Raw genomic sequence first — 27,692 nt, 5'->3', positions numbered from 1 at the left:
CGTTCTCGCTTGCTCGCTCGCTACACGTGCATTTCAGTTATCGCGATAACTTCTCGACGGATTTGTATGGGATGACGTTTGTTTGCGAAGTTCTCGTCGAGAAATTCTCCAACATTCGTCATCGTCTGGACACAGTTTTAGACATGATTTTTGTCGATCGAATATGCTCTTAAATTACCTTGCACACTTCTAAACTATCCAAGGCCAAGGTAAATAAAAAATCACTTTCCACTCTCTCTCACAAAGAATGGATGACTAACACGAAGTACATGTAAAAATTAAAAAAAAAGTACGGTTTAAGTGTCCGCAATATTTTCTGCGGGCATTCAGCCTTTGCATACTCTGTTCATGAATTTACGAATTAATGTCATCACCGCACCGTTTAGTTAACACTGTATGTATCCCGTGTTTCTCCTCGGATCGCTTCACTCTTCGGCCATCATTTTACTTTTTTAAAGAGAGATGAAAATTAAATTGATACTTTTCATAGCACAGGAGAGTTAGAAATTCGCGCACGCATTTGACCATTGGTGGTTTAGTTTAACGAATAGGTATACATTTATTACGTTTCAGGATAACATGAAACCGTGCCACCATCTACGTGAGGAAAGGTCACAACACTACTTGGTGTGCGAGTCTTCTACGAGGTGACACTGACACCAAATCTAAACACCAAACCGGTTTTATAGCCGCACACGCATGCCAAACGGAGAACTGAAACTGTTGAGAGAGACCCCGGCCACCGATGAATTGGGTTGCTTGAGGTTGCAAGTAAGTCTTCTTTGGGCGAACATCGATCCAGTCGCGATCATTGTGAACACAAACGATTGTGGAGCCCGTTTTCCACTATAGTTGTGTCTCTTACTAGCATTTAAATAGATGCCACAACTACAATCGAAACAATAACAACACAACTTCTTATCATCGTTGTTCTTACAAACAGTTACAAGAAGTTACTAGAACTGATGCAGATGGTCGGGTGAGCCACCTTTGGCTTTATTAAAATGCAATTAGGATTGAGCTGGAGATTTAGAAGTAAGATTAGTTTCATTTCGACCGAAGAATTATCGTTGTTTTTTGTTATCGTTGTGTAAAGATGAGCGAGACTTAAGTTTGATCACGTTGCCTAGAAAGAGGCAGCAAACGCAGCACCAATACCACTATCAAGCTCAAATGCAAAAAAATGTCCATGAATGGTCTAGGAGGCAACGTGGATGATTCTTTTTGCTGCTCAACACTGCCCGCTTATCAAGGGAAATACATAACATACGAACAAAACGTTTACTTTTCTCCACCTTATCATGAAACTGATGGATGGCTGCACATTTTCATTGAAGCATGTCGTTGTTGTTAAAAGAATCTACTACTTTCAAATTAAATTCCGCAAACCTAGCCACACTGCGGGACAGCAACTTTTATTGTCAAAGCATATGAAAAACTAAACAATGCAAACTGTCATGATTACTCATAGAATCAACTGGTTGTAACATTCGGAATAACTTTAATTTCTTTGATTAATTAATTTAAAAATTATTCTGTAATAAAAATTATTAATATCAATACTTTTTTAGCGAGTTTTACTAGAATCAGAAACATTTACTTGATACTTGTAGATAATTTCTTCATGCCCCTACTTGTTGACCGATAATTAAAACTTTCCGGATGAAATGAATGCACATGAGCGCTGGCGGTCGGACATTAAATCGCAAATTAACTATGTGGCCTTAACCATACGGCTATGTGATCTAAGTCTTGACTAAAATCAAAATCTCATTCAGTATGAATAAACTATGATTATCTTTACGGCAGTGGTTTGCTCCGATCGGATTGGCGAACAAAAACATTTAAAGCCACTCCTTAGCAGTGCTATTATCTTTCGCAGACTATATTTCATTCGAGTTGCAAAACTTCAGAAAACCACAATAGGTCCCCCCATTGATTGCTAAAAAATATAAAAGAAATTCAATTATTGTAGTACATGAAGTGAAGAAGAAGTGGCCAATTCTGGAACAGCGCTTATATAAAAAATTAAATAACTTAACCTTGGACATCATAACTTCATGTTATATTCAATCCATCCTCTTTAGTTTTTAGTAATCCAGTTTTTTGCTTTTTGTTGAAATGTTTCCTAAAGTATATAGAAATTCTCTACCAAGCATCACTGCGACTTGCGTAAACAGTACCCACAAGTAGCATAAGACTAATTAACGCACCCGCAAAGTAGGTTTACTGACAAAGTTTTTTCCGTTCGCACGAGGCACGAGAAATCTTGGAAGAAACGTGACACTTTGTTGGCATGAAAAATGATGAGCTAGCACTATGGCAAGGCCATCGACGTCAACAGGTGCTTTAGAATCGGTCGTATGAGTGTTTGTACGCACGCAGTTGGACTCCTGAATCGATGCGACTTCACCGTTGACTCTGAATCTCGCCTAGCTAACGATTTAGCTGCGGAAAGATGATGCACTTCCTTGCCTGCCCCTATACCAATTCGAGACAGCATAGTGCTGCAGTATTCGATGCGAACTAAATTTGTTTTTCATACTATGTGATCGCAGCTTGCAACATTTATTTGCATCCTTGTGGTTTCTTATCCATTCGCAAAACGCTAATCAATAAGTGCTATAAAGGTCATTTCTATGGCAGTGTCCACCAACAAACAATTGTTTGTTTAGTCATACGACTATGCCAAACATTCCATTGTACACATAATTTCATAATGAGTATATAATTTGCCTTGATGCTCATAAGGAAATCAATCTCCAAAAGCCGAAACTCGACACTTATTTTATAGATCCCACTGCTGTTGCGATTGTATGATCGTGTTGACATTGACATCGAGACATACTAATGCTGCCTGCTTTTATATAAGATACTAGCTGCTCCGACAGACTTCGTACTGTCTTTGATGGGTCGTGGGTTCGTAAACAGAAACTTGAAAATTTCGGTAGATATTATTTTATTTATTCCATCATTTGGACGTATTCGATTTATCAACGAACCAAATCAATAGTTAGGTCTGTTAGTGATGTTGGAAATAGAGATGCGACGTGATTGTAAATATGAACTGGAAAGTTAAAATGATGCTTTAGTTTTAAGGCTTTGCCTTTCGGGCTAAATGACGTCATTTGGAAAACGAATTATATTTGCCTAAGTATTTTTAAAAAAAGTTTGACTTTAGTATTCGGTTTGCACATAGCTCGTTACGTTCAAATGCTGTGAATTTAACGGCATTACAATACGACACACTTGATCCATTTTTCCGGTATTCAGCTTACGATGATTTAAATAGTGACATGGTAGATCATAACTAAAAGCACCGCACTTCAAATTAACTCAAACGTCGATCGATCAGATCGAGGGTCTTTCTTTTCTCTCGGACATTCTCGGTGATCATTCCAATCGCAAGCCGTTCCTAATAGATATGTTGGTATTGTTTTCTATTACTATTCGGTTACTGCTCCTTTATATGTTTGTGCATGCAATTCCGATCGTTTACCATTCATAACCCGCTACGTTGAAAATCGTCAATGATAAGAGGTACGTAAATCAATAATCAAAAATTAATATAATTTTTGATCAATTCAAATACTTCACAACTGAATGAGTTTTTGTAATTGTTTCATGTAAATTGACTTGTGAAACTTAAAGCAACTTCTTGATTAACTAATGACTTGATTGAACTTAAGAAATTGTTAAGAAAATTAAAACCAACAGACACACCAATAAAAAATGGTAACGATTTCTGCAGCGTTGCCGATCCCATTGTTATCATTCCACCGTAGGCTCTCTCTTTCTCTCTCTCTCTCTTTCTCTCTCTCTCTCTCTCTCTCTCTCTCTCTCTCTCTCTCGGGGGGGGGGGGGGGGGTTTCTAACCATGCCTATAGCACTCACCGGCCCCAAAATACCAAATTTGGAGTCAATCGGTCCAGTAGTTTCGGAGTCTATACCGGACATCCGGACAGACACATTCATTTTTATATGTATAGACGTTTCAACAACAAATTATTGACACTAGCCATTCTTCACAGCCGACACGAATCGTCATGGCCAACAAGCGATAGCAACACATTATATTGCCGCAGTGATGTCCTTTTATTATTATTTTTTTTATTTTGGTGCACACCTTTTGAAGTAATCACTCCTACTTTTCGAGTATACATTTTTTTTGTCTTATACATTTGAGACGCTTTTCAATTTAGTTTTCATTGACAGTGGAATGTACAATTAACATAAAAACAAGGATCTTATATTGAACAAAAAAAAAATTACTCTTTGTAGATATTAGTGTCGTATAACTGTGAAGCCAACCGTAGTAGACCTTTCTCGTAAACAAATATATCACACAGAACAGCTTTTTAATTGTTTTGTTCTTATCAGCCGGGGAAACATAAGAAAAATAAACTACACCTCAACTCACGACTTGTTTACGAGAATAATTTCCATTTTAAAAATACGTGAATGATGATTTGAAACCAATTTTACATTAGCTGCAAATTATTTAAAACATTTTTTAATTTAAAGGACCAAAGATTTATCTAGTAACTTGTTCTGTGAACAACGGTTCAAACAGTTTGCAATCAAAACAAGCAACCAGCACACAGCCGTTTAGCAGAAGCTATCGCCGTTTAGCACAAGCTTTTCGTATCTTGCCTTGATCCAACACTGATCTTGCTGGGATGGCGATGCAGTCGACATTGCATACAATATATACGCGGGATAATGCTATATATACGCGATCTAAGCAATCGCACCATGGCCTACTTTTCACTCCGACTCCACTTTGTGAGTCAGTGAACGAACTATCTTTCTCCTCTTTTGCGAGTCGCATTTCTCAACTAGCAATATTGACAACGCACGATAGTTGCATTGCAACTGGGTCGGTCACAACGCTCGAAGAACATGATGCAATTCATTTATAGGATTTTATGCCATTCAATGTTGATCGCTTGGAAGAAAATTCCAATAGTTGCTAACCTCGCTAACGGCTCAACTTCAATTGACTTAGAAGCAGTCACCGGTTCTAGTAACGATACACTGTTGACGTCGATACCAAAAACCGCGCAACCTAGTCACCTATGCAACGGTACCAACGAAAACTAGTTCTGATCTCATCACCATCATCAGTTACTTCGACCTTCGTCTTGCACGAGACCAGAAGTGTGGATAGGCTGCTCACCATATCACGTTTGCGCAAGTAAAACAAGTATTGGCCCAAGTATCCGTTTCATGTTCTACAAAACTGTGGAAACAAGTTGTGATACCATTTAGCCCACAATATAACCGATTACATCGATCATTTGGAAACTGAGAACATGATTAATACAAGGAATACAAACGTTCCATGCATGCAAGAATCATCCAAATATGACAAATACCCACAATAGCAGTACCCCTATTTTGTTTCGTAGTGATTGACAAACCGCATAATACAATCGCCAGAGAAAACATAAATCGTTGTAACATGCAAAACGAACCAATCAATATGACCTCCCTGTTGGACGCGTGCATAGAGCGTGTAGAATCATACACAAGCGTCAAATGAAAACGAAAACGAGGGCGCGCTTGGTCGGACAGTATCATACCGTAAGATGATGGGACTACCTTCTGGCTCTGCAGATAGGTAACGTAGTAGTTCGACGCAATTGCACCACTACGTACAGGATTCGAAAAGTGAAAGGTGGTTCAGATGCATCCTCCAACAAACATTTAGGAGAAGGGTGTTGCAGATAAAGCAGGAGAATGACGTAGTAGCGTAGTAGTGGTTAGGTCTTACGGTATGATATTTGGGTCGCTTACTTACGCTCACTTATGGCAATTGGCAACCAGCAACCTAACAGAACAAGAGCTAAGAAACAATAACCCTGCACTGACACGACCACTTGGAGCAAGGCTTACATTCACAGATAGCAAACTAGTAAACCGTCGGTCCACGTGCAAACCGTGGAACAAGAAAGACCTTTGAATCCATTTATAAGTAGTATGCATTAAATTCAAAGATTGAAGCAACGTATTTTGTAATAAAATAATATCGAGATTGTTGATCAATGGTTCAACAAAAAAAAATCTAATCATCGATCAAATCATCACTTAAGAACTTTGTCTCAACGGTCTTTCTATCCTACGACACATTAAGGCCGCAACATATCTACTAGTCATATTAAAATTTCTCCACGAATGTCTTATATTATTTGTTAACATTATTTGTATAACCCTGCCGATTGTATTTCTATCTCTTATTTAATAATTTGTTATCGAAAGGTAACTTCAACAAAATCAACCAAAGAATTTATTTAAAAATTCCGTATGTACCTGTACACTTTGTACACGAGCAACACCAGTTAGTTGAACGACTTAATCCTAATCACTAAAAACCGAATTGAAAGAACAGAGCATAATCTTCGAAACGAGAGTGATCGCGAGGGCCCTTTCATTATCAAATGAGCTGATTACCATGTGCATGTACTGTCGCGAAATACGTGAATGTGGACTTACTCATTGACCTAGTTTCTAGTTATATACACTGCTAGCCAATAAAAAGATAGCCGTGTAAACTGTGTACCATTTACACAGTACTCAAATCAATATTACTACCATAATAATAATATACTTTGACACATTAGTATTTAATTTAAAAAAATAAATTAACGATGTCTTTCGCTTCACAATAATTTAGTTTAAACTGATGAATATAAAAGAGACTGCAGGTATACTTTAAGGCTGCTGTAATATTTTTTCACTTCTTTAAGTAATTGAAGTTTGTTGATTTTCCTGGTAAATTAATGGTAAAATACCTCCTAATACCTAGGTAAGAATAATACATTTATCTACGTTCCCGTGAATTTTAATGTAAGTCTTTTTACCAAAATGTAGAAATTAGACTACAGAGATACAAGTTCGTATTCTTACGGCTATGCCGCGCCACCCTTGCGGCGGTGCAAACTAATGCTCGTACAGCACTATTCTATGTACATTATGCAGTTATAACAATTGGTTCTGGTAGAGAAATTATCACTTGTTATGACTGCTATCTTTGTCTTGGAAAAAGTAGTAATAGTTCGTACTCATAAAAAACAGGCAATAAGCAGCAACAGTAGCATCTCAGTGCCGGGCAGGGTAACATATCTACTACTAAAGACATTTCGAGACGATTAAAAATCATGATTTTAAAACAAAAGCTACACAATGAATACTAAACCTATGAAGTGAGTATCTTTTTAATGTGTATAATTGTCAAAAACAGGGGTACAACTATGAAATTGGACACATTGCTGATACGAAGCCGAAATCAGTCTTTTTTCGAATATTTCCTATGTGAAATTACACATTGTTATGACTTCTAGACATTGTTATTATACAGTAACAATCATACAAACCCAAATTATTACGAGAAAATTGGAATAAATGTCACGATGCTCGTTGGCGTATGAATATGAATATGAATATGAGAATCTCCCCACTAAAATCATCACCATACAAAAACTGATTAACTTTTTTTAAAAAAAAAGATAACAGTAATAACAAGTGATAATTTCTCTACCAGAACCAATTGTTATATTAGCTGCGCTGCGCAGGATGTTGACAAACTATTGTTATTTGAGCAGTATTTATTTCAATATTTGGGCGATTCTAGTAGAACTGCAGTAACTATAAAAAAAACATCATCCCGGGAAAATCCAATAACCCTTTTTGGGCCAACGCGATTCATGAATGCGCGTGTCTACTTAAAATTATCGGTACAGAACATTCAGCTGAAAAGTGAAGTTGTTGATTGACTTTATTAGCGAAACTTTTTCTTTCAATTTGACACAAAATCACACTGCTTTACCGGTGATATGGGAATCACCTCTGCTTTCCTTTGAAGCGTTAAATGCGTTGACATGTGTCTGTTTTCTATCTATCTAATAGGCTATCTGACAGGGCCTATCAACTATATTTTCATATTGGTCATACAGTTTCATTTCGGAACTTACTATCGTTAAATGAAGTAAGTTTATTAATTAACTAAGTAAAGATGATGTCTGAAGATCTAGATTGATGCTTATCGAACAGTCTCAACGAAAATGTATCATATTACTATTCATCAGAATTAATTGTATTGCACGCAACACGTCTAAACTATTTTTGACTATGTACTATAGAAAATAAACTTTTTACCATATGCACTATGTGTACTGTAATGCAGAGTTTTCTTAGCTTATGATATTCAAAATAAGACGGATAAACAGATTTTTCTTCCACATGGTCATTTCCATTCCAATTATGCAATTCATAGCCCCTACCACTGAGCAGGTAGTTTACATACTTGTGAATCTTGAACTGCCATGTTAGGGTTAGAAGAAACAAGAACAGAAACACATTTCTCATTCAACAGTTAGTTTAGGAAATTCAAAATGTAATCAGTGTTCGTCAGCAGAGCAGCAATAAGAGTTATCGCTAGTGGTCGGTTAGTGCAAGTGTAAATACCAGGTACGTCTGAATTTAAGGAGTTTAAGTTTCATGTCTATCTTTATCAATCTTTCCATAAATTAATCGTGATACTGCATTAAACGTTTTGCAAAACATTTTAATTGCACTTGCTGATTCAACGATACTTGGCTGCTTGATATCGTTTCAATGCCGATATAAACTATTAACTGATCACCGTCTGAAGACAGTGCATAATAACGTCTGAAGACAGTACAGAAATTTGTATAATTTACATATCATTCAATGCTCATTGAATGTAGTGGCACTTAAAATTGGCTGAAAATAATTTTTAAAAAATCGTATTAAGTTGTTATTCATGCCCGCCTGTGGCAAATTGCAGTCGGCTTGAAAATGAAAAAAGCAAATTTGCACTGGGACCTTGGGAGAGGCGATCAGTAAAAAGCGGTATAGATATTTTCCCATACCCGTTCGTTTCCGATAGAGTACCGGAAATGCAACTCGAAATGATTCCGAGGCGAGGCGAAGCGACACATCTCTGGTCAACCTTTAAAAATGGTAGCATACTAAAGCTAGGAAATTAGACGAAAAGCTTTGAGAAGATCGAAATGAGAAAGTGGGCCAAACCTTCTTCTCGATTGCACAGGTCGCAAATCAAAAGTAAAAGCAGGCCAACCACTTCCAGGACCCCTCACTCGTTGAAGCATGCGTAGATCCATCTACCCATTAGACCACAAATTGTTCCTTGAAAATCGTGTTTCCTTATTTAACTGACAAAAAGCAGAAGAATAAAACTGATTTCTCTCAAAAATACGCCAAGCCGGAACATTGATATAAAGGTGAACCATATGAAATTCAAGGAAATGCAATTCCAATTACCGCTTCCGCAGTTGATTCGGCAGGTGGTTGATTAGGTTATTTATAAGGTGATTAAAAAAACTGACCTCTCCATGCCCGGCAAAAAAACCAAGTAGAATCGCCTTATTAATCCTGCCACTTCCAGTACGTTCTTTCTCTATTCAGCAATCCACTAAACACAGCACGGTCAACATTTGGAACGAAAATCGTCACTTTTCCGCATTTTTGTGTGCACGCGAATTTGACCGTTCACAGAAGCTCGCACTCAACAGCTGATAGAACAATAAAGGTGGCCTGATTTTGCGGTCGCGATGCGGCCGGCACTGACACACTTTAACACAGGAAATGGAACAAATCGGAACAGCTCACCAACTTTCACTTCTTACTTTGACTTTAAATTTTGGAGCTCGACACAAAGGCACAAAATCACGAAACGCGTCACGGAAACACCGCCCGTCACGAAAAACACTACACTACTACTACAGCGCTACGGAACGACTAAAAGTGATGGCTTCCACAAACTGTATGCGCAGCCTAGCGAAAACGGCCACCGCAAGCTGGATTCGTAAAGCCCCCCATGCACGTTAAGAGAGGGGGGGGGGCTTTGGATAAATCGGGAAATAAAAAGCTTATTTTCAACGATATTTAGTGAAAAAACCATCCAACTTAAATTTTACAAGTGAATGTCATATTTAACTACAACTTTTCAAAAATAGTTAGTTCTATTTTATTTAAAAAAAAAATATTTAAAAATACATTCATGACATCCAATCTAGAAAGACATGAAGAAGAAAGGAAGAATGCATTGAGCCTTGTATGAAAAACGGATTTAAAAAAATCAATATCTTTGTCAGTTTGGCTTCGATTGATCCCAAATATTTACACAATACTCTCAAAAGGATAATCACTCATAAAAAATGTAAAAAATAAATGCGAAGAAATAAACTAAAATACCGAATTCCCCTTCTCCTTAAGGGCGGTCCAGACGCTTAGATCTTGACCGTACAATCGCATCGTACGATCTAGATCTGAGGCGCAGAGAGCTTCCACATACTATCGTATCGATCGCACAGATACACTCTGTTGGTCTGCTTTAGCATTGTGTTTTTCAATAAAAAAAAACAAAAAACAGAACGTACTAAGACGTCGAGACAATGGCTTTTAAAGCGTAGTAATTTTTCACTCGTACAAAAGTTTTGCGTGAATTAGAAGATGAGCCCTTAAATGTATGTAGATTGGACAGATATTAATGCCAATAACTCAAAAAAGGATAGAAAAAAGGAATACCAAGAGTTTCCAACTTTCCTTCAATTCTGCACGTGGACCGGTTGCAACTCAAAAGCCCTCCGCACACTGGATGCGTAATGGAACGTAACATTCGTTACGGCTCGTCTCTCGTGTTTTGCTTGTATAAAGTTACTAAATGTCTCCTGAGCACGAGCAGGGACGTCCGTCGTCAATGGGGCGATTATTATTATTATTATTATTATTAATTTTATATTATATTACTACTTTAAATTATCAAAATTGTTCGTTTTCGCAGAAGGTTCACCTTGCAGTCCTTCAATGGTCCATTCTCGTATGTCGGACGTTTCGGATTTCAACAAATATGTGATCACACCGTAACTATTATAAAGACGGGTTATATATATTTAACCCAAACAGTTGCAGTGAAACTGTACTAAGTACTGTGAAAAGAGGGTTAATAGAAAAAATATCTGAAAATTAAAACCGCGCGTGATGGAAAAGTAATTGGGCCTAGGATCCGCACATCATACACTCGTCCTTATTTTCCAACGAGCAAACCATTTCAGCCATTCGTCTGTTACGTTCAGCGTAAGATCCATTCGCCTGTGACTCGTCTGTTGGTCCGTTGGTTTGATCGCCAAGTTCATTAACTTTTCTTGGAGTGCTGCTGCTGCCATTTAATAGCGATTGTTGCCTTTGTGCAGGCGAAGACTCACCGACACTTTCACCAACACTGCTATTCATCGAAAAACGGCTCACGTTAGATTCTGTAGCACCATTCTGTAGCTTCGATTTGTCAACTGTGAACTGAATCGCATTAACAGCTGGTTTGGTACGTAAATAATACATCCCGGTTTTAAGGCCCATCTTCCAGCCGTAGAAATGAATTGATGTTAGTTTACCGTAGTTTGGCTCAGCTACGTGAATATTGAAAGACTGCGATTGGTCAATGAATGCTCCTCGGTCGGCCGCCATTTTGATGCAAGTTTTCACAGAAATCTCCCAGACCGTTTTGTACAGATTGCGGATGTGTTGCGGAATTTCCTCTATCTTTTGTATTGAGCCATTTTGGGCCAGAATCTTGTTCTTCATTTCATCGTCCCACAGTTCCAATTCAGTTAGATCTTTTAGCAAATGATGATTCACTACTTGAAACTCGCCAGAAAGTACCCTACGATTGTAGACATTTGAAGTGTATGGTTCAAAAGATTCGTTGTTACCGAGTATTTGCGCAGTCGACGCGGTCGGCATAGGCGCTAAAAGCAGGGAATTGCGCACGCCATGTGTCACAATATTTCTTTTAAGCTCAGCCCAATCCCACAATTCCGTAGGCTTCTTCTCCCACATGTCGTACTGAAGGATTCCTTTGCTAACTGGACTTCCATCATATGATTCGTATGGACCATCCTGTGCGGCCAATTCGCAGCTCGCTTCAAGGGCTCCGAAGTAAATGGTTTCAAACATTTGTTGATTCAACAGCTGGGCTTCTTCACTTTCGTAAGGGTGGCGCATCAAGATGAAAGCATCTGCCATGCCTTGCACTCCGATCCCTATCGGACGGTGGCGCATATTGGATCGCTTTGCTTCCGGAACAGGATAATAATTTATATCGATGATTTTGTTAAGATTCTTAGTAACAGTTTTGGCTACTTCCTTTAGCTTTGCGAAATCATATGTACGATCGGGTTTCACAAACATGTTTAAGGCAATCGAGGCCAGGTTACACACAGCAATTTCATCTTTTGAAGAGTATTCTACAATTTCGGTGCACAGGTTTGAACACTTGATCGTTCCGATATTTTGCTGGTTACTCTTACGATTGCACGCATCTTTGTAAAGCATGTAAGGCACTCCAGTTTCAACCTGTGATTCTATAATTGCGAACCATAAATCTTGTGCCTTTACTTGACGGGTGAAACGACCCTCGCGCTCGTAGCCAGTGTAGAGTTTTTCGAACTCCTCACCCCATGTCTCCGACAATCCAGGACAGTCGTGAGGGCACATTAGACTCCACATTTCGTTGGCTTCCACACGCTGCATGAACAAATCAGGAATCCACAGCGCGTAGAACATGTCCCTTGCGCGGACCTCTTCTTTGCCAGTGTTCTTTTTTAGATCCAAAAACTCAAATACATCCCCATGCCATGGCTCCAGATAGATAGCAAAGGCTCCGGGTCGCTTGTTACCTCCTTGGTCAACATAACGTGCAGTATTATTGTAGACGCGCAGCATCGGTACTAAACCGTTCGAAATACCATTCGTTCCTGCAATATATGTTCCTTTCGCCCTAATGCAGTGTACATTCAGGCCTATGCCACCAGCCGATTTAGAGATCAAGGCACACTGTTTAAGAGTATCGTAAATTCCCTCGATGCTATCGTCCGACATTGTGAGCAGGAAGCAGGACGACAGTTGCGGCCGTTGAGTTGCTGCAGCAAACATGGTTGGCGAAGCGTGCGTAAAGTATCGCTCTGACAGCAAATTGTACGTCTCGATGGCAGAATCAATATCTTCACCATGTATGCCGATAGCAACACGCATGAGCATGTGTTGCGGCCTCTCCACAATCTTCCCCTTAATTTTTAACAGATATGATCTTTCCAATGTTTTGAAACCAAAGTAATTGTAACCAAAGTCACGGTCGTAGATGATCGCAGAATTAAGCCGATCGGCGTTTTCCATGATTAGCTTATAGTGGGTGTTCGAAATCATCGGAGACTTAGTTTTCAGAAACTCGTTCTCCATCATATATAAATCGTGCATAACCTCTGCAATAGACAATTAGACGAATAGAATAAAATATTTTTAAAACTCTAACAGAAAATCAACTGATCAAATGAACATGCTCTTTTTGTTCCTGTTATCCCAATGTAACCCAATACAAATATTTTAAACGCTACAGACAACCATAGGGAGGATAGAGTAAAGTTGAGTGGCCGTTTATAATCGAAGGGGTATTGGAAACCTATTGTTAATTGATGAGACATTTTCTCAGTAATTTTTTCATAAAAAATCTAATTAACGAACGCTAAGAGACAACGGAAGAATCTCAGCCTTGAGTGGGGGAATATATATGAGGGAGATCAACAAAAAAAAATTGACTGAATGAAATTAAGACGGCTAGCTCCTACAGTGAAAAATCAAGAGTTACATAGAAAATACTAATCCTACGAAACAAGTAAATTGAGTGTATTGGCGAAACGAAGTCAAACTCAGCCACTTTCCCAATATTTCAGAAAAGTATATGAATATGAATTTCACAATTCACAGTTCCAACCCCATTGACAAAATATATGCAACCGGGTCTTAATGTTTGAGAGACCCGAAATTGTGCTGCCAGCGGGTCTCTTAAGCGTTAAGAAGTATTTAAATAACAATTAAGTATTAGTATTTGGAATTTCAGTGGAAGCAGCAAGCGGAAAAATTAAATCTCAGAGAAACTTCACTCTGAACTCCTAATTTTTCTGCTTCAATCAGTTCCCATCCCCTTCAAAGAAATAAATTTGCCAATATTATTGGAATAAGTAAGCCTGAATGACCAAACAATACCCGATCCGCATACATAACAATCAATTTATGCCATAGAATTAAGATCATGTGAACAGCGACTTTCGAGACTTTCTTGGCGAATAACCAGCGGTGTCATACGCTTACCGGAAAATTGTTTCTTGGTTTCCTTATGTAGATTGGATACTGCAAGACGAGCGGCAAGAATAGCGTAATCCGCATGATCCGTCGTCATCGTTGCAGCGGTTTCGGCAGCCAAGTTGTCCAACTCTTGCGTGGTGACTCCTGAATAGAGCCCGTTGATGACCTTCAGGGTAATCGCAACCTATGAAAAAGGAAGATTTTTGGATGAAAAGTAAGGCGTATGAAAAACTTCCTTAACCAAATCTTTTCGATCTTACCGGGTCGACAAAGTCCATGTTTAATCCGTAGCACAGCTTCTGAATTCTCGAGGTTATTTTGTCCAGGTGTACTTCTTCCTTCCTTCCGTCTGTTCCGGTTCGAGAAAACTCTTTCAATTCCGCGTGCGCGGTGAACGATGGATTTCTAACTTACCGCGTTTGTAGACGTACATTTTGTTCGACTTTAGTACCATATTGGAAACGATGCCAAGATAACACGTTTTCACAGAACAAGAGCCAAAAATCTTTCACAAATTACAGACCACCAATTTTCACAGCCGCCACCGCAGAAAAGACGCGCGAAAATGCTTGACACCGAGTTTCGAGCAGAAATATTCGAGCAATACTCGAGCAGCGCAAATCGAGCTCGATTTTGAGCCTAGCTCGAATTTTCAAATTGGCAGTTAATCTTGCGAAAAAGAAGGTGCCTATCCCCGTCAGGTGTTACTTGACGCCTCGGGCGTCAAATTTTTTGTTCATTTTCGAGTTCACGGGGCGACCGGGTTGACCGGAGGGCACTGAAGATTTTCAGTCCTACGCATTTTTTGTAAAGTCGAGTTAAGGGGCAAAAAAGTCGAGTTAAGGGGCAAAAAAGTCGAGTTAAGGGGCAAAAAGTCGAGTTAAGGGGCAAAAAAGTCGAGTTAAAAGGCAAAAAGTCGAGTTAAAGGGGCTGTGAGTCGAGCCCAAAACTCCCACACCTCGCTGCGGCAGCTTCAAAAAAAGCCGTTGCGTGTGCTCAAACCGGAGGGCTAGTGTCAAGACTCAGAGAACCGTTCGGGCGGAAGCAGAAAACGACTTCACGACTGAAACTACTGAAACTTGGAACTTCTTCGCCGTTAGGACGACACTAGACTAGTTTATTGGGTGTTTCCACAAAAAAGAACAACTTACAGACGCAAAGTCACGGACGCCGCCTAGCTTAAGAAACTAGTACTCGTCTTAGTCGTGTTACTTAACACGTGTTAATTTGCGTTGCGAAGTTAGCTACCTCCGCTCCTAGCTCCTAGCTCTGGCTCTTACCTTACACTCTCACTTGACAAACACAAGGACAAACAGTTCAAACTAACTAACGTACCAGCAACCTACCCTCGTTTCCTCTCTCTCTCCTTTTTACTCCCTAAACTTTCAACCTTACAAACTTACCCTTTCAACACCTCGAGCAGCTTGCGTCTCTTACCTACTACCTTTCAGCTGAACCTTTCAGCCTAAACCTCAACACTTCGAAAAGAACAGAGGCTTTCCAACTAACTAACCTACTAACCGCTCTTTCAAGTCACCACCAGCACCTTTGCAGGAAAACCCAAAGTAGGCGCTTGCCTTTCCTTTGCGGTTTGGCTCGTCGGCTTCGTTTTTGAAACCCAGGGCACACTGTTGTACTGTTGTCGCTCTACTCTGCGGCTCGTTGCTCCAAGTTTGTGGTAAGGCGGAGCTCACACTCTGTTCTTTTAACAACTCCTTTCTTCCAGTTCCGTTTGCTATTGCAATTTTCGGTTTACTTCTTCCCAAAGTGGCTATTGCTGAGTAGCCCACGGTTACGGTTTTCGTGGACGTTGCTTTCAAGAGGCGTTGTGCCTTTTCTGTGCTGCTCCAATCTTCAGCTTCCACATTAAGTTCTTGTTTGCTTGCTCACCACCGCAGGAGTGGATTTTGAGAACGTTCAGTCTTCCGCAGGTCATTTGGCAGGAGGTAGCGAGGCGCGAATTTTGGTCACTCTGGTTCCTCTAGCAAAGTTGTGGCGGCTCAATGCAAAGCGGTCAATAGCCTAGCTGTTCATTTTCCTAACTTCGTCCTTGCTTTTAGGCAGTTTTCGCAAACCTTACACTGATAGTTTCCTTAAAACTACCTCACTAACTAACTACCTACCTACCTCACTAGAACCTAACTACACTACACTAACTAACAACCTACCTACCTCACTAGAAACTAACTACACTACACTAACTAACTAACTACCTACCTCACTAGAAACTAACTACACTACACTAACTAACTACTTAAACGTCTATAACTCGGCCGATTTTCTTCGTCGCCCAGTACGCCGTTCCTCCCTATCTACACCCACTCGAATAGCCGCGGCCGCTCTTGCTGTTAATTGCCTGCTGAGTTTCCCAGACGAAAGGAACTCAACCAGCTCTGGTAGTTTCGGTCGTACGCGCGGAGAGGCTAGTGCCGGCGGCTGACTTTGAGAAAATGTCCCAGTACTGAAGGTGAAGGCGCCCAGCTGAAGGTATTTCGGTGAACAGCAAGGCCACATGGGCAAGAAAACCAGCTCTTGTTCGAAGAATTTCCGTACATTGGTCTCATGAAGATGAGCTGCTTCCTGAGGTGCTGCACTTGTTGCTAAGGAGGAGGTGCTGTGGCTCTTGGTGGCTGTGGAAGAGCAACAAAGTAAAGAAAGTTAGAGAAGCCGTGCGACTAGCAACCTCTGCCGGGATAACGACATTCTTGGTTCTGTCCGGAGGACCGCAATCCCGTGTTGATGGACTCCATGATTTTACCCTTGAAATTTCGTCTCCTGTAAAAGGTTGAAACGTAAAAAATTAGCTTTTTTTACTTTTGGGCGTTTGGTACCTTTGCGAGCTGCTTCCCGCACTGCTGCTGCGAACAAACAACTGTTTGAAAAAGTCCAGCGTCGTCCACCCTTAGGGTCAGGGTCCAGTTCGGCCAAGGTCAGTTTGTCCGTACTCGAGGCATTAAGCTACAACATCAACCTTAGGTGTTCGCATTATTCGCTACAAACTTGCAACTTACATCTGACGGGCGAACTACTTCCTTAACCACGTGGTCGACACGGTGAAGCGTGGCGAAGCAGTCGACGGTCGGTTGGTCTCTTTTCTGCTGTCCGATCCGACCTGCGATGGTGGTCAGTGGGATATGCTGGTTAATCTGATCAACAAGCACGGGCCAATGCTGAAGAAGTGCTTCCCGGAGAGCTACAGCTGTGAGGCGAGCACTCGTATGAACTCGGTCATTAAGAGCAAGGTACTGATTAATTGAACGGCTAGTTTGCGTTCGGTATCCCATGAATGTCACTGAACTTTTCATGCATTTTTTAATAGCTTCGCGAATACGCCAAGGATCTGCGTCAGCTGGTGGCAGACGGTGCGACTGATGAGGAGATCACGGAGAAGATCCGGAAGCAGATGAGCGAGATCTACAATGTTTTTGGCATTTGTCTCGGTATACCGCCGGAAAAGTTCACGTGGGAGTGCTACGACAAGTCGAAGAAGTATCTAATGATCGGACCGATCCAACCGATCGATTTTTACGGAAAGTACGTCAATCGACGACGATCCTCGCAGCTCGAACCTGTACGGACGGTCGTTCACCGTCGAGACAGTGTACACTGGCCAGTAAGAAGGCGAAGGTGATAGCGATTGTCCAGCGATGGATCCAACACATTTTCCTGTCCCGAAAGGTCCACTCCTGCTCCTGGCTTGCACAGATTGGCATCGAACAAACCTTGAAGTGCTTATTCCGGTGAGGCGATAACCCTATCGCCCCAACCCTATCAAGCGCTAATAGACCCGGTTGCATACCTTTTTGTCAATGGGGCGGAATAAGCAGCTAATTTTTCATTCAAAAAGCTAGTTGTGACAATTGTCATATTTTAGATGATTTTTTATTTGTGTTCGCGCTATAATTCACAACGCTTGAAGAAAGGTGTTACACATAAAATGTACAAAAAAATTATCAAATGTAGAAATACTAGCTTTGATTGAAGAGACTAAGCAATGCTTGCTTTTCCTTTTCCTTTTTCCTGACTGCCTCGATACTACGGGTTTTCCACGTACTTTTGCGTAATTTGATTGGCCTGCTTCCAACGTAACGACCTGTTGATGAAAACAAAAAATAACAATAAGCCGATAAACAGCATCGAACAGCAGCTAAGGCTAATTAAATGTATTCATATACAGCAAATTGTGCTTCAGATAGTATCAAGAACTAGAAAGACATTCAACTGATATACTGATGATTTGTACATAAAATAACCAAGAATCACACCTTCAAAGAGACACTGTGAGAGTGTTTATTTGTCATACACCGGGAAAATGGTAAGGATGGAGAAAACATTAAACTTCTTGGGAATAAAACTTTGTCAGTTTAGTGTTTGTAGGTCAAGATGAAAATCTGTAGGCGGACCAACCTCTACTGGTACCTTCAAGTACCACCTTTACAAAGTTTGCAGCTTTGTGGGAAAGGTTGGAAAGCCGTACTTTGAAAACCATAAATGATGCTGCAACACAAGACAAATAAATCAAACTAGTTCTGCTAGTGACTTTTTAACAAACTGTTGAATTGTCCAACATAAACATAGCTCAATTTAACAAATATACGTTTTTTTTCAAGAAACCCATCGGAAACGAAGAAATTAAACGTTTTATTTTGTGAGAGATATGATTTACCCCATTTTCGCTTCTAAACCGATAAATAATCAGTAAAGTGGTTCAAGACATCACTATCAGTCACCGACACAAACGAAAGTTATTTTGAAAGTCATCATCATGTAGACCACCAGATATCGGAACTATTACCCAACGCCTTCCTGGTCTTCATACATCTCTTCATAAAATTGTTTTTCAATTGAATTACTTAGCGTTACAAGGAGAATTAAATCATAACAGGCTTTCCAGGAACCAGGAATTGACAATGACCACTGTGTTGCGCCATGTACCCGTTGCATGGGATTTAATTTGGATGAAACGCCATCAAGAACAGTCCAAAACATACTGACAACGTCTAGTAACTATTGTTTTGGAGGAACGAAAATTGTTCCCCACTTTTACTCCTACATTTCACTCCGGTTGCTTCCTGTGTCCAGAAAGGCCCGTGTGTAATTGATGGAAAATATTATTCTGTAGAGAGTAATGTCTGTTTCAGATCACCGGTGATTGTGACCTTTCTCTTAAAATTTGTTTGCTGTGCGATCTCTTGTTTACGTTTCCCGTAAGCGAAGGAATTCCAACCAACGATCAGATTGATAAGTTATTGCAAAAATATAAAGATTGCACATGACTTAATGCCAAAGGTCTTGTATTGGTCAAGTGATTAAAGTACTGAGCACGCTTTAACACCATGCGGATTTATCTCTCTCTCTCTCTCTCTGATTTTATTTTCTTTTGTTTTTGTTTGATGGCATGTTATTGCTACCCTGAGTGGGTGGTCTTTGAAAAGACGCGACATGTGAATGGCGAATTTAAAAGGTTGGAGGATAAGCAACTTACTTAGCAAACAAATCCTGTACTAGCTTTTAAGCCTTTTTTGGAAAAGCACGCAATAAAGACGTGTCCTTATTCAATGTAGAGGCACTGCTTGCGAACGACCGATTGGAATAAAGCACGAGTTCTACACTCTTTCCACACGACAAGGACAAAGTCCGTTTTTTGCTATCAATACGAAAAAAACGGGGGCTGGAATAATATAGCCGAACAGAATCAGGAAACGGATTTTCGTTACTACCAATTGTTGTCGCCTACGGCATATCGTTATGTGAGGTGGATATAAAGTGTACATTATGCTACACATGATTGACTGTAAATGTTTAAAAGGCAAATCAACCAGATCTATTTCACAAACACCGCAAAACATGATATCTTAAAAAATGCATTAAAAATTGATTCTAAAGGATTGTTTTCTCCTAAGCCACTAGATATTCTGATGTTGATGAGTTTGTCTAATCCGTTTGTGTGTTCTTTTCTGTCGAATTGTGAATTTTGGCGCGCGAATTCAAATAACCTCGGAGAAAGTAGACACACGATATAGCAAGGCATCCACGCGAAGCGTTACCCACGCTTCGTTTCAAATTCTTACAGTCGGTACTTTCCGGCAATACCGTGCTGCAGCATCCTCATTGAATCACCCCGAGTACTTGCCGACCGACGACCATACGAACAGTACTACTCGTTTAGCACTAGTTTTGAACGTGGACACTTCACGTTTCGGCTGCGATGCTTGTTCGCAGCTTCGTGTAAGTGTGTGATAACTGATGCGTCCTCGGCTTTCCACCAATCGCGGATTTACCACCACACCTAGATCCGGGGAAGAAGCGACTGTTGATAAAAGCAGCCTTCTGTGAACCGAAGATTACCATTCCATCAGAGCTTTTCGTGACGATTGGTTGTCGTATAGGCACCGCTGTGCGACAATCCTGTGTATAGATGAAAGAAACGGGCCTAGTGTGTAGACTTCTGTTTTATTGCAGTATATCACTGGCACAGCCGTATACGATTTCTGAAGGCCCCATTTAGAAATGCCACCGAGGTGGTATTGTAAAGAAAAGTGAAACAATCTCGTTGTGGCCGGCAGATACTTGCTCAATTCAATAATTAACAAATAATACTCAGTTCATAAGATCTGACACATTCTGTACTTGATTGGATTGACCTCTAAATAGTTCATAACTATATCGATGTGTCGCAAAAAAGTATATGTGAAGCTGAATAATAGCTAGTGAAACCTAGCTAGCTAGTGAAACCTAGCTAGCTAGTGAAAAATAGTATAAGTTATACAGAATAGATTGTGAATACTGGTAAAATCGTGCTATTATTACTTGCGGGGATACGATATCTGATTGCCTACACATTCGAGAATGGATGAAGTAAGTACAAAATGAATCGATCAGCTGTTGGGAGTAAGACTACTCAGTCTGCTAGTACTTGACTACAAAATTATCACTATATTCCATAACCCTTAGACCCGTGACACCCGCATAGCCGCAGGCATGCCTGATAACACTAGTCTATATTCGAGGACAATGCAATGATTTGCTTAGTATATGATGTAAATTCTTTTTTAAACGTAGAGGTTTCTCTCATAATTACTACTTATTTAGATTTATATTCAAAATCTTTTCACGAGCTATTACGCTGAAAACATGGATCGTGTGTTTTCTGTTTACTTTGTTACCACTATCTTGCGAAATCTTGCAGATCAATGGCTTTTCTCTTTTGTTTGCTAGTTCTGTCGTTTGTCCGCTCATTTGCTACGGTCTCAAGCTCATCACGTTCTAGCTGACGGATTAAAGTAAACCAATTACGTTGGCTGAACTGTCTAGCTGCGTAAACAAGATAGCGCACGCGGGAAGCGTTTATGCCTTCGCTGGCTTTTGAATGCGGCTGCCATGCTGCAGCTGGTATCAACATTTACGTTTCATGTGTGTGCTTGTAGACATTGATGCGCATCAGCGTATGATATTCACGCACAGTAGAAAAGAGGAAAAGAAGCATTTGAAACACAAGGCAACCGATGGAGGCGCCTAGTAACCAATGACGTGGTAATGTTTGGCGGTAGGCAATATTACGCAGATAAAGTATTACTAAATATGTGTCTAGCCTCTATTTCAATGTTGCCATTTCCATCGCTTTTCGCGTTTGTTAACAAATTCCTTTCCTTTTCATAACATCTCTTGTTTTGATAGAATTAATCTTACTCCCATGGCAAATACGGTTTGAGCTACGGTTTGTTCATCGAGACACTTGCCTTTAGTTGGGCCTGTTCTGGTTGTCTAAACCTAAGCCTTAGATAACGCCGGCAAAAGAAAACGATAAATTAAAATTTGAAAATTGAAATTGAAATGAATTTCCAATATTGAAATCCCCTTATCAGGAGTATTTTTAAAATTATTTTGCGACATTAAAACACAAAGCATTGTGAAGGTGCTTAAAGCATTTTAAATTATCAATAAATCCCATGGGCAGGGCCTAGCATAGGGAGGAGAAAAGATGAAGGGAAACTCTGGGTGTCTCAGATCGGCGGCATAGACTGAAATATAAAGTTGATGGCAAAATTTAACCAATGTAACGGACGGGTGTCATAGAGCTAAATTGGAAAGCAGATAGTAGCAAGCAGAAAGTTCACTGCTTGAAATAAACAACCAACTAGAGGAGTGGAGTATGACATCGACATTTGATTGCGAATTACGTGCCCGCGCTACAATCATCTTTCAATTTTCATTTCAATAAATAAATTTAAATAAATATTTAAATACGCAATATGAATACTAAAATTGTCTCCACAAGGCTTCATGATTTGTTGCATAGGGAAATCATTAAAAAGGTAACACAATTAATGCGGCAACAAATTGATCATTCGTTCATTCAAGAATAAAAGACCAAGAAAAAACGATGCTGCGATTAAAATATCTTACTCCCATGGCAAATACGGTGCGCTATCTTGTTTGCTTAATACTCTAACGTACTCATGATAGTGTTCAGCTAAGTTTTCTGTGATTTCTCTGTAATCTTCCCCGCGAGAATAGTATTTCGTGCTTTCGTGCGCAAAATGGATGCTGACTGTTGTAGATGGTAATTGGAGTGGCCGATCAAAGATCCCGAATTTAAAATGTTTATTCACAACCCATTAGGGTGTACTATTTGGAAATTCATGTTAGCAATGAAAAGATTAACTAAAAAGAAAAAAAATAAGACTCCAGTCATCCATCTATAATAAATTTACAATTGACTTTTTAGATATCCAATGCCCTAAAAACAGAGGAAAAATCGACAGGTCAAATTTTAATTATTATCTTCTTATTTTTCTTTGTTTATTCTGTGATTACAGGGCCGCATTTCAACAGTTGCTTGTTGTTTGTTGTTGGTCGCGATAGTTATAGTCACTGCTCCGGAAGAAGTACGGTCGCAACCGTGTGAAAGTGGTTCCGGTGCCCAAACTGACATCATTACACACCGTGAAACGAATCGAAGAGATCCAGCAGTTGATTCACGAGCATTACCCATAGTTTCCTCAACACCATCAGCCATTAAAAAGGATCTATTTATGTCTCGTGGCTGGGGCGCTTCGGGTATGCCTTTCTCGATGTTCTACATAAATCACTATACGAAGGCACAGAAAGCATACGCCCAGAGTCAACTCCAACAGCAACACCAACAGCAGCTTCAAATACAACAAAATCAGCATTTACAAACTTCATCACTAACCACCAAACTCCATGCAGAGGTGCCTTCACAGGGGTCTCAAGAAGAAGGAGGTACCATTCGTTCGGAAGATTCTCCTGTTCCAAAGCAATTTCCACATGATACCAGATTCAACAATCCGGTTACCATAGTTCCAGAAGCAAGTGTACAAGCAGAAAAATTGCGGAGCGACAGCGATTACATAGACAACGGTAGTGCAAGATGTTGTGGCTCAAACACGAATGCTTCACGTCGTCACTACACCGTGCCCCAATTATTCGTATCATATGGTTGGGGACCGATGGGATAAATGTTGTCACTTTCAATACTGTGGTTTCACAAACCTCACCAACGATTATATACCATACACAACATCTTGCCCTGATTTACGTTTACGCTTTTCTGGTTCAGAAGAACAATACGAGTTCTTTATAATTTCATAGAAGTGGAATGCAGTTGAATAAGGGAAAGCTCTAAACCCCATAATAAAGTGCAAATACCTAATCTTGAACTATATGTAACTAAAGTACGTATAATAAAAAGCATTAATATTGCTATTACTCATATTTAACACTATCATCTGCACAAAAGATGCCTTAGCACATTCATTTTTGTAACAAAAGTTGTAGGCCAATGAAGAAACAAATGGTGTCAAATTTTACTCACCATCCATCTCCTTCATCGCACGAATAAAATCTTGCGGGTCCTTGAAACTTACGAAGCCATATCCTTTGCTTTTGCTTGTTCGTTTATCACGGATTACTTTGGCACGCTGGAATGACGAAAACTTATTGAAGGTTCGGGTCAACAACTCGTCATTAACATCGTTGCCAAGATCACCGCAAAAGATGCGGAAATCATCTTCTGGCCAATCAGACAGTGACATATCTTCCCACGTTTGACCACCAGCGACTCGAACGGTTTGCTGAAAATAAAGAATACTAAATAGAATCAATTCCATGGCGTAATGTATATTGCGTGACGCAGATATGAATGGTATTCAGTCACGTTTAATCTGATTATTTTCCCCTAAAGATGAAAATGCCTGACATTAGCAGAAAATAAACAACGGCTGCGACACGAGGACCTTGCGTTAAGTTAACAAAAACTATTTCCAGCAACGTCATGTGAATCGGTTCCTTACCTTTTTTTTAAACATCGGATACAAATCATACTTACTTTTTTGTCCTTTTTACTACGTCTTTCGTTGTTGCCGAAAGATTGGAGTGCGGAAGATGCACGGGCCGCTTTGATGGCTTCTTCGGCGATCGGATTTGGTCCAGATTTCTCCGTTTTGGGTTTCTTTATTTTAGCAGTCATCTCGTACTGAATGTTGGCAATATCATACTGAAAAGAAATGCCAACAGTATTACAGAAAGTGTCGTCAAGCATGAGCAAAATAGTGATTGAAACTCTTCTGCATACCGATTGTACTGCTGACGCTAGCCCACCAATCAAAGGTCCAGGAAGGACATCAGACTTGGTGGCGATGCCTACCGTAGGTCTTGCGGTATACAGTTTTGGTGCACTGCTCACAACAACACAACGCGTCGGCTCAGTCGTGTAGGATTTGGAGGGCGAAAGAGTCTGTGGTGTTCCGTACGAAGTCAAAAATGGAGGTAACGGAGGAGGAGGCATTCGTGGTGGCACTTGGGCCAACTTTTGCTGAATCTGATTATATGTTTGAGATCCGATTATTCGTACTTGCGACGGTATGAAAGGGTTGCTCGTTACAGTCGGAGTCGCTGAAGAGCGATCAAGATCGGGAGCGATATTTGCACCGGAAATCTCCGCTTCAAACCTAAATTCAAGATACAAAAAATTAGGAATCATCAGATCAAGCCGATCAAGGATCCGGATGTTCCGTAGAACATTTTAAACAACATCCTGAAACACAAAACACGCAGGTACAGTTTTTCACTTACCGAGACATTTCGTCCTCCATATTTTTCCGCTTGATACTCATTCCTGAGCTCTTTTCTATCAATTTCGAATCGTTTGAACTATACGTGCAGGACGAAACAGCGCGCTAAGGACGAAAAATCAATTTCAACCATTTTTCACAAACGAGCTTGCCCATGCAGCAATCAAAAATGACCATGTAGAAATGATTAAGGCTACCACACACAGCACACGTTACTTCCCAGTGTGCATTTTGTAGACCCCTCTGCCTGCGACGCAGCGAGAGGAAGACTGAGGAGGTTGAAAACGAAACCCCCGCCGCCTGCGACGGGGTCGAGGAAGGGGCAAATGCGACGTTCACTATGGAACAGCTCGTAGGCAGCGGGGGAAAGAGCGGAAGAAACCGCGAGGAGGAGGAGGTTTCGCGCGCGAGCTTGTGGGACGCGGCTGCGGAGGGGGAAGGGCGGAATGGGAAGAGAAGAAGGGCGAACGAAAACGAACGCGAGCTTGTGGGTTTCGATTACGAGGGGTGGGAAGGGCGCAAGAGTCGAAGGGCGATTCGAACGGCAGCGCGCAAGAGAAGGGAACAGAAAAACGAGACGGAGCAACCTCGAGCAAAATTCGGCAAAGTCCCGATCGCGGCAGTCGAAATTTTTCTAAGTCCCGAGAAGCACGCGTTCCACAGACGGTGCAGTGCAAGTGCAGCCAAGTGTTTGTCGACAATGTAGTGGAAAGTGATTGTGAAGCTGTAGGTGTTGACTGCAGTCCACATGCAAGGTAAGATAAAACAACATTACATTACCCCGGAAGTAATCTAATATTTTGATATGTTTTTTTCCTCTCCGACATGTACACGAGCATTCTGCATCGAACGGTCAACCTAAAGGTCACAGAACACGCCAACGATCGAAGTACGCGTATGGAACACGCGGTTGAACAGGAACGTTCATGATCGCAGCCCGGATCACGCCGCCACAGCGACGCCACCAAGCCAGATGCAGACGGACGAAGACGACGCCACCACCACCAACAGCACGAACGGCAGACATCACATCATGATGACGTCACACCATGACGACGTCATCACCTAAGTCTTATGGCGTCACGGGGTGGGTTCAAAACAATTAGGAAAAATAAACGCCACCGCCATTGCGCGATGGCTTACGGACCAATCAAAGCGTACTTCATTTTGGGTAGGGAAAGAGTATAGGACAGAAAGAAAGGGGGCTATAGGAGAGAACGAGACAACCACAGTCCACGCCTCCGAATCGCTCTAGTCTCCGTTCCTTGGGCCCCTATAGTCTCGAGCTAGTCTCGTGGGTTATTTGCCATAAGCGCGTTGTTCCGGAGACTAGAGCGAGACTAGAGCAAGACTACAGCATTTCTATAGTGAGAAGATCGTCTCACTGTTATCTGGGTTGCGGCAGTTGCGGCCGATTTGTGTTCTTCTACCCTGTGAGCAGTGAGCAGACCCCTCTGCCTGCGACGCAGCGAAAGGAACGCTGAGGAGGTTGAAAACGAAACCCCCGCTGCCCGACGGGGTCGAGGAATGGGCAAACGCGACGTTCACTATGGAACAGCTCGTAGGCAGCGGGGGAAAGAGTGGAAGAAACCGCCAGGAGGAGGAGGTTTCGCGCGCGAGCTTGTGGGACGCGACTGCGGAGGGGGAAGGGCGGAATGGGGAGAGAAGAAGGGTTCCGGGTAGGACGCGTTCCGCTGACGGTTCAGTGCAAGTGCGGCTAAGTGTTAGAAAAGTTACCAAATATAGATACAAAGTGATTGTGATACTCTAGGTGTTGACTGCAATCTGCAAGGTAAGTTAAAACAACATTACGTTGCCCCGTAAGTGATATAATATTCTGATGTTTTCTTTCGCTCCGACATGTGCCCGAGGATTGTGCATCGATGGAAGAAACCGCGCCAACGATCGGTGTACGCGGTGCAGTCTACAGCGATCATCAGCGCCAACAGGAAAGTTGAATGCAGCCCGGAACACGCCACCACAGTGACGCCACCAACCACCATACCAACGCGAGACACCACGTATCGAAGTGTTGATGTGCGAAATAGAAAAATAAATGCCACCACATGTGGCTTACTGAAACACACACAAATGCATTTTAATGCGCCATGATGGCGTCGGGAGAAAAGAAAGAAAGGGGTCTATAGGAGAGAGCGAGACAACCACAGTCCACATCTCCGAATCGCTCTAGTCTCCGTTCCTTGGGCCCCTATAGTCTCGCGCTAGTCTCGTGGGTTATTTGCCATAAGCGCGTTGTTCCGGAGACTAGAGCGAGACTACCCAATGAACAATGAGTAAACCCCTCTGCCTGCGACGCAGCGAGAGGAAGGTTGAGGAGGTTGAAAACGAAACCCCCGCGGCCTGCGACGGGGTTGAGGAAGGGGCAAATGCGACGTTCACTATGGAACCGCTCGT

The 27,692-nt window shown here is 41.1% G+C and overlaps 5 protein-coding genes and 1 long non-coding RNA gene across 7 annotated transcripts in view; 3 read left to right on the top strand and 3 right to left on the bottom strand.

Annotated features, from left to right (window-relative positions):
* The window catches only part of LOC125952022 (protein gustavus), an 88,212-nt gene extending 78,445 nt beyond the window's left edge, over nucleotides 1-9,767 (bottom strand). Inside the window, exon 1 of the mRNA XM_049681236.1 lies at nucleotides 9,372-9,767. The gene's annotated coding sequence lies outside the window, so the exon portion shown is untranslated. The remainder of the gene's footprint in view (nucleotides 1-9,371) is intronic.
* A 1,145-nt stretch (nucleotides 9,768-10,912) lies between these two features.
* Nucleotides 10,913-14,726, bottom strand: LOC125952016 (ribonucleoside-diphosphate reductase large subunit). Its single transcript, XM_049681223.1, has 4 exons — nucleotides 14,596-14,726; nucleotides 14,442-14,530; nucleotides 14,188-14,365; nucleotides 10,913-13,301 (listed from the first exon to the last, which is right to left on the bottom strand). Exons 1-4 carry the CDS (start codon nucleotides 14,633-14,635, stop codon nucleotides 11,044-11,046), a joined length of 2,565 nt encoding a protein of 854 aa, XP_049537180.1. The 5' UTR covers nucleotides 14,636-14,726; the 3' UTR covers nucleotides 10,913-11,043.
* A 2,500-nt stretch (nucleotides 14,727-17,226) lies between these two features.
* LOC125952032 (bleomycin hydrolase-like) lies at nucleotides 17,227-17,975 on the top strand. Its single transcript, XM_049681249.1, has 2 exons — nucleotides 17,227-17,423; nucleotides 17,501-17,975. The coding sequence occupies exons 1-2, from the start codon at nucleotides 17,316-17,318 to the stop codon at nucleotides 17,810-17,812; spliced, it is 420 nt and encodes a 139-aa protein (XP_049537206.1). The 5' UTR covers nucleotides 17,227-17,315; the 3' UTR covers nucleotides 17,813-17,975.
* A 72-nt stretch (nucleotides 17,976-18,047) lies between these two features.
* LOC125952023 (RNA-binding protein 42) lies at nucleotides 18,048-25,883 on the bottom strand. 2 transcript variants are annotated; one of them, XM_049681239.1, is made up of 6 exons: nucleotides 25,865-25,883; nucleotides 25,279-25,382; nucleotides 24,779-25,154; nucleotides 24,533-24,700; nucleotides 24,020-24,278; nucleotides 18,048-18,274 (listed from the first exon to the last, which is right to left on the bottom strand). In XM_049681239.1, exons 2-6 carry the CDS (start codon nucleotides 25,317-25,319, stop codon nucleotides 18,150-18,152), a joined length of 969 nt encoding a protein of 322 aa, XP_049537196.1. In that variant the 5' UTR covers nucleotides 25,320-25,382; nucleotides 25,865-25,883; the 3' UTR covers nucleotides 18,048-18,149. The 2 variants fall into 2 exon arrangements, with proteins under 2 accessions (XP_049537196.1, XP_049537195.1); XM_049681238.1 differs by lacking the exon at nucleotides 25,865-25,883 and having other exon boundaries at nucleotides 25,279-25,425.
* LOC125952028 (uncharacterized) lies at nucleotides 20,563-23,864 on the top strand. The gene is made up of 2 exons (XM_049681244.1): nucleotides 20,563-21,039; nucleotides 23,001-23,864. The coding sequence occupies exons 1-2, from the start codon at nucleotides 21,031-21,033 to the stop codon at nucleotides 23,661-23,663; spliced, it is 672 nt and encodes a 223-aa protein (XP_049537201.1). The 5' UTR covers nucleotides 20,563-21,030; the 3' UTR covers nucleotides 23,664-23,864.
* LOC125952035 (uncharacterized) lies at nucleotides 25,541-26,423 on the top strand. Its single transcript, XR_007468806.1, has 2 exons — nucleotides 25,541-26,032; nucleotides 26,114-26,423. It is a non-coding gene; the product is annotated as an uncharacterized LOC125952035 (long non-coding RNA).
* Nucleotides 26,424-27,692: the final 1,269 nt, after the last annotated feature.

The sequence above is a fragment of the Anopheles darlingi genome, chromosome 2 (genome assembly GCF_943734745.1).
Source record: "Anopheles darlingi chromosome 2, idAnoDarlMG_H_01, whole genome shotgun sequence".
Classification (NCBI taxonomy): domain Eukaryota; kingdom Metazoa; phylum Arthropoda; class Insecta; order Diptera; family Culicidae; genus Anopheles; species Anopheles darlingi.
This window is presented reverse-complemented; position numbering and strand designations above follow the sequence as displayed.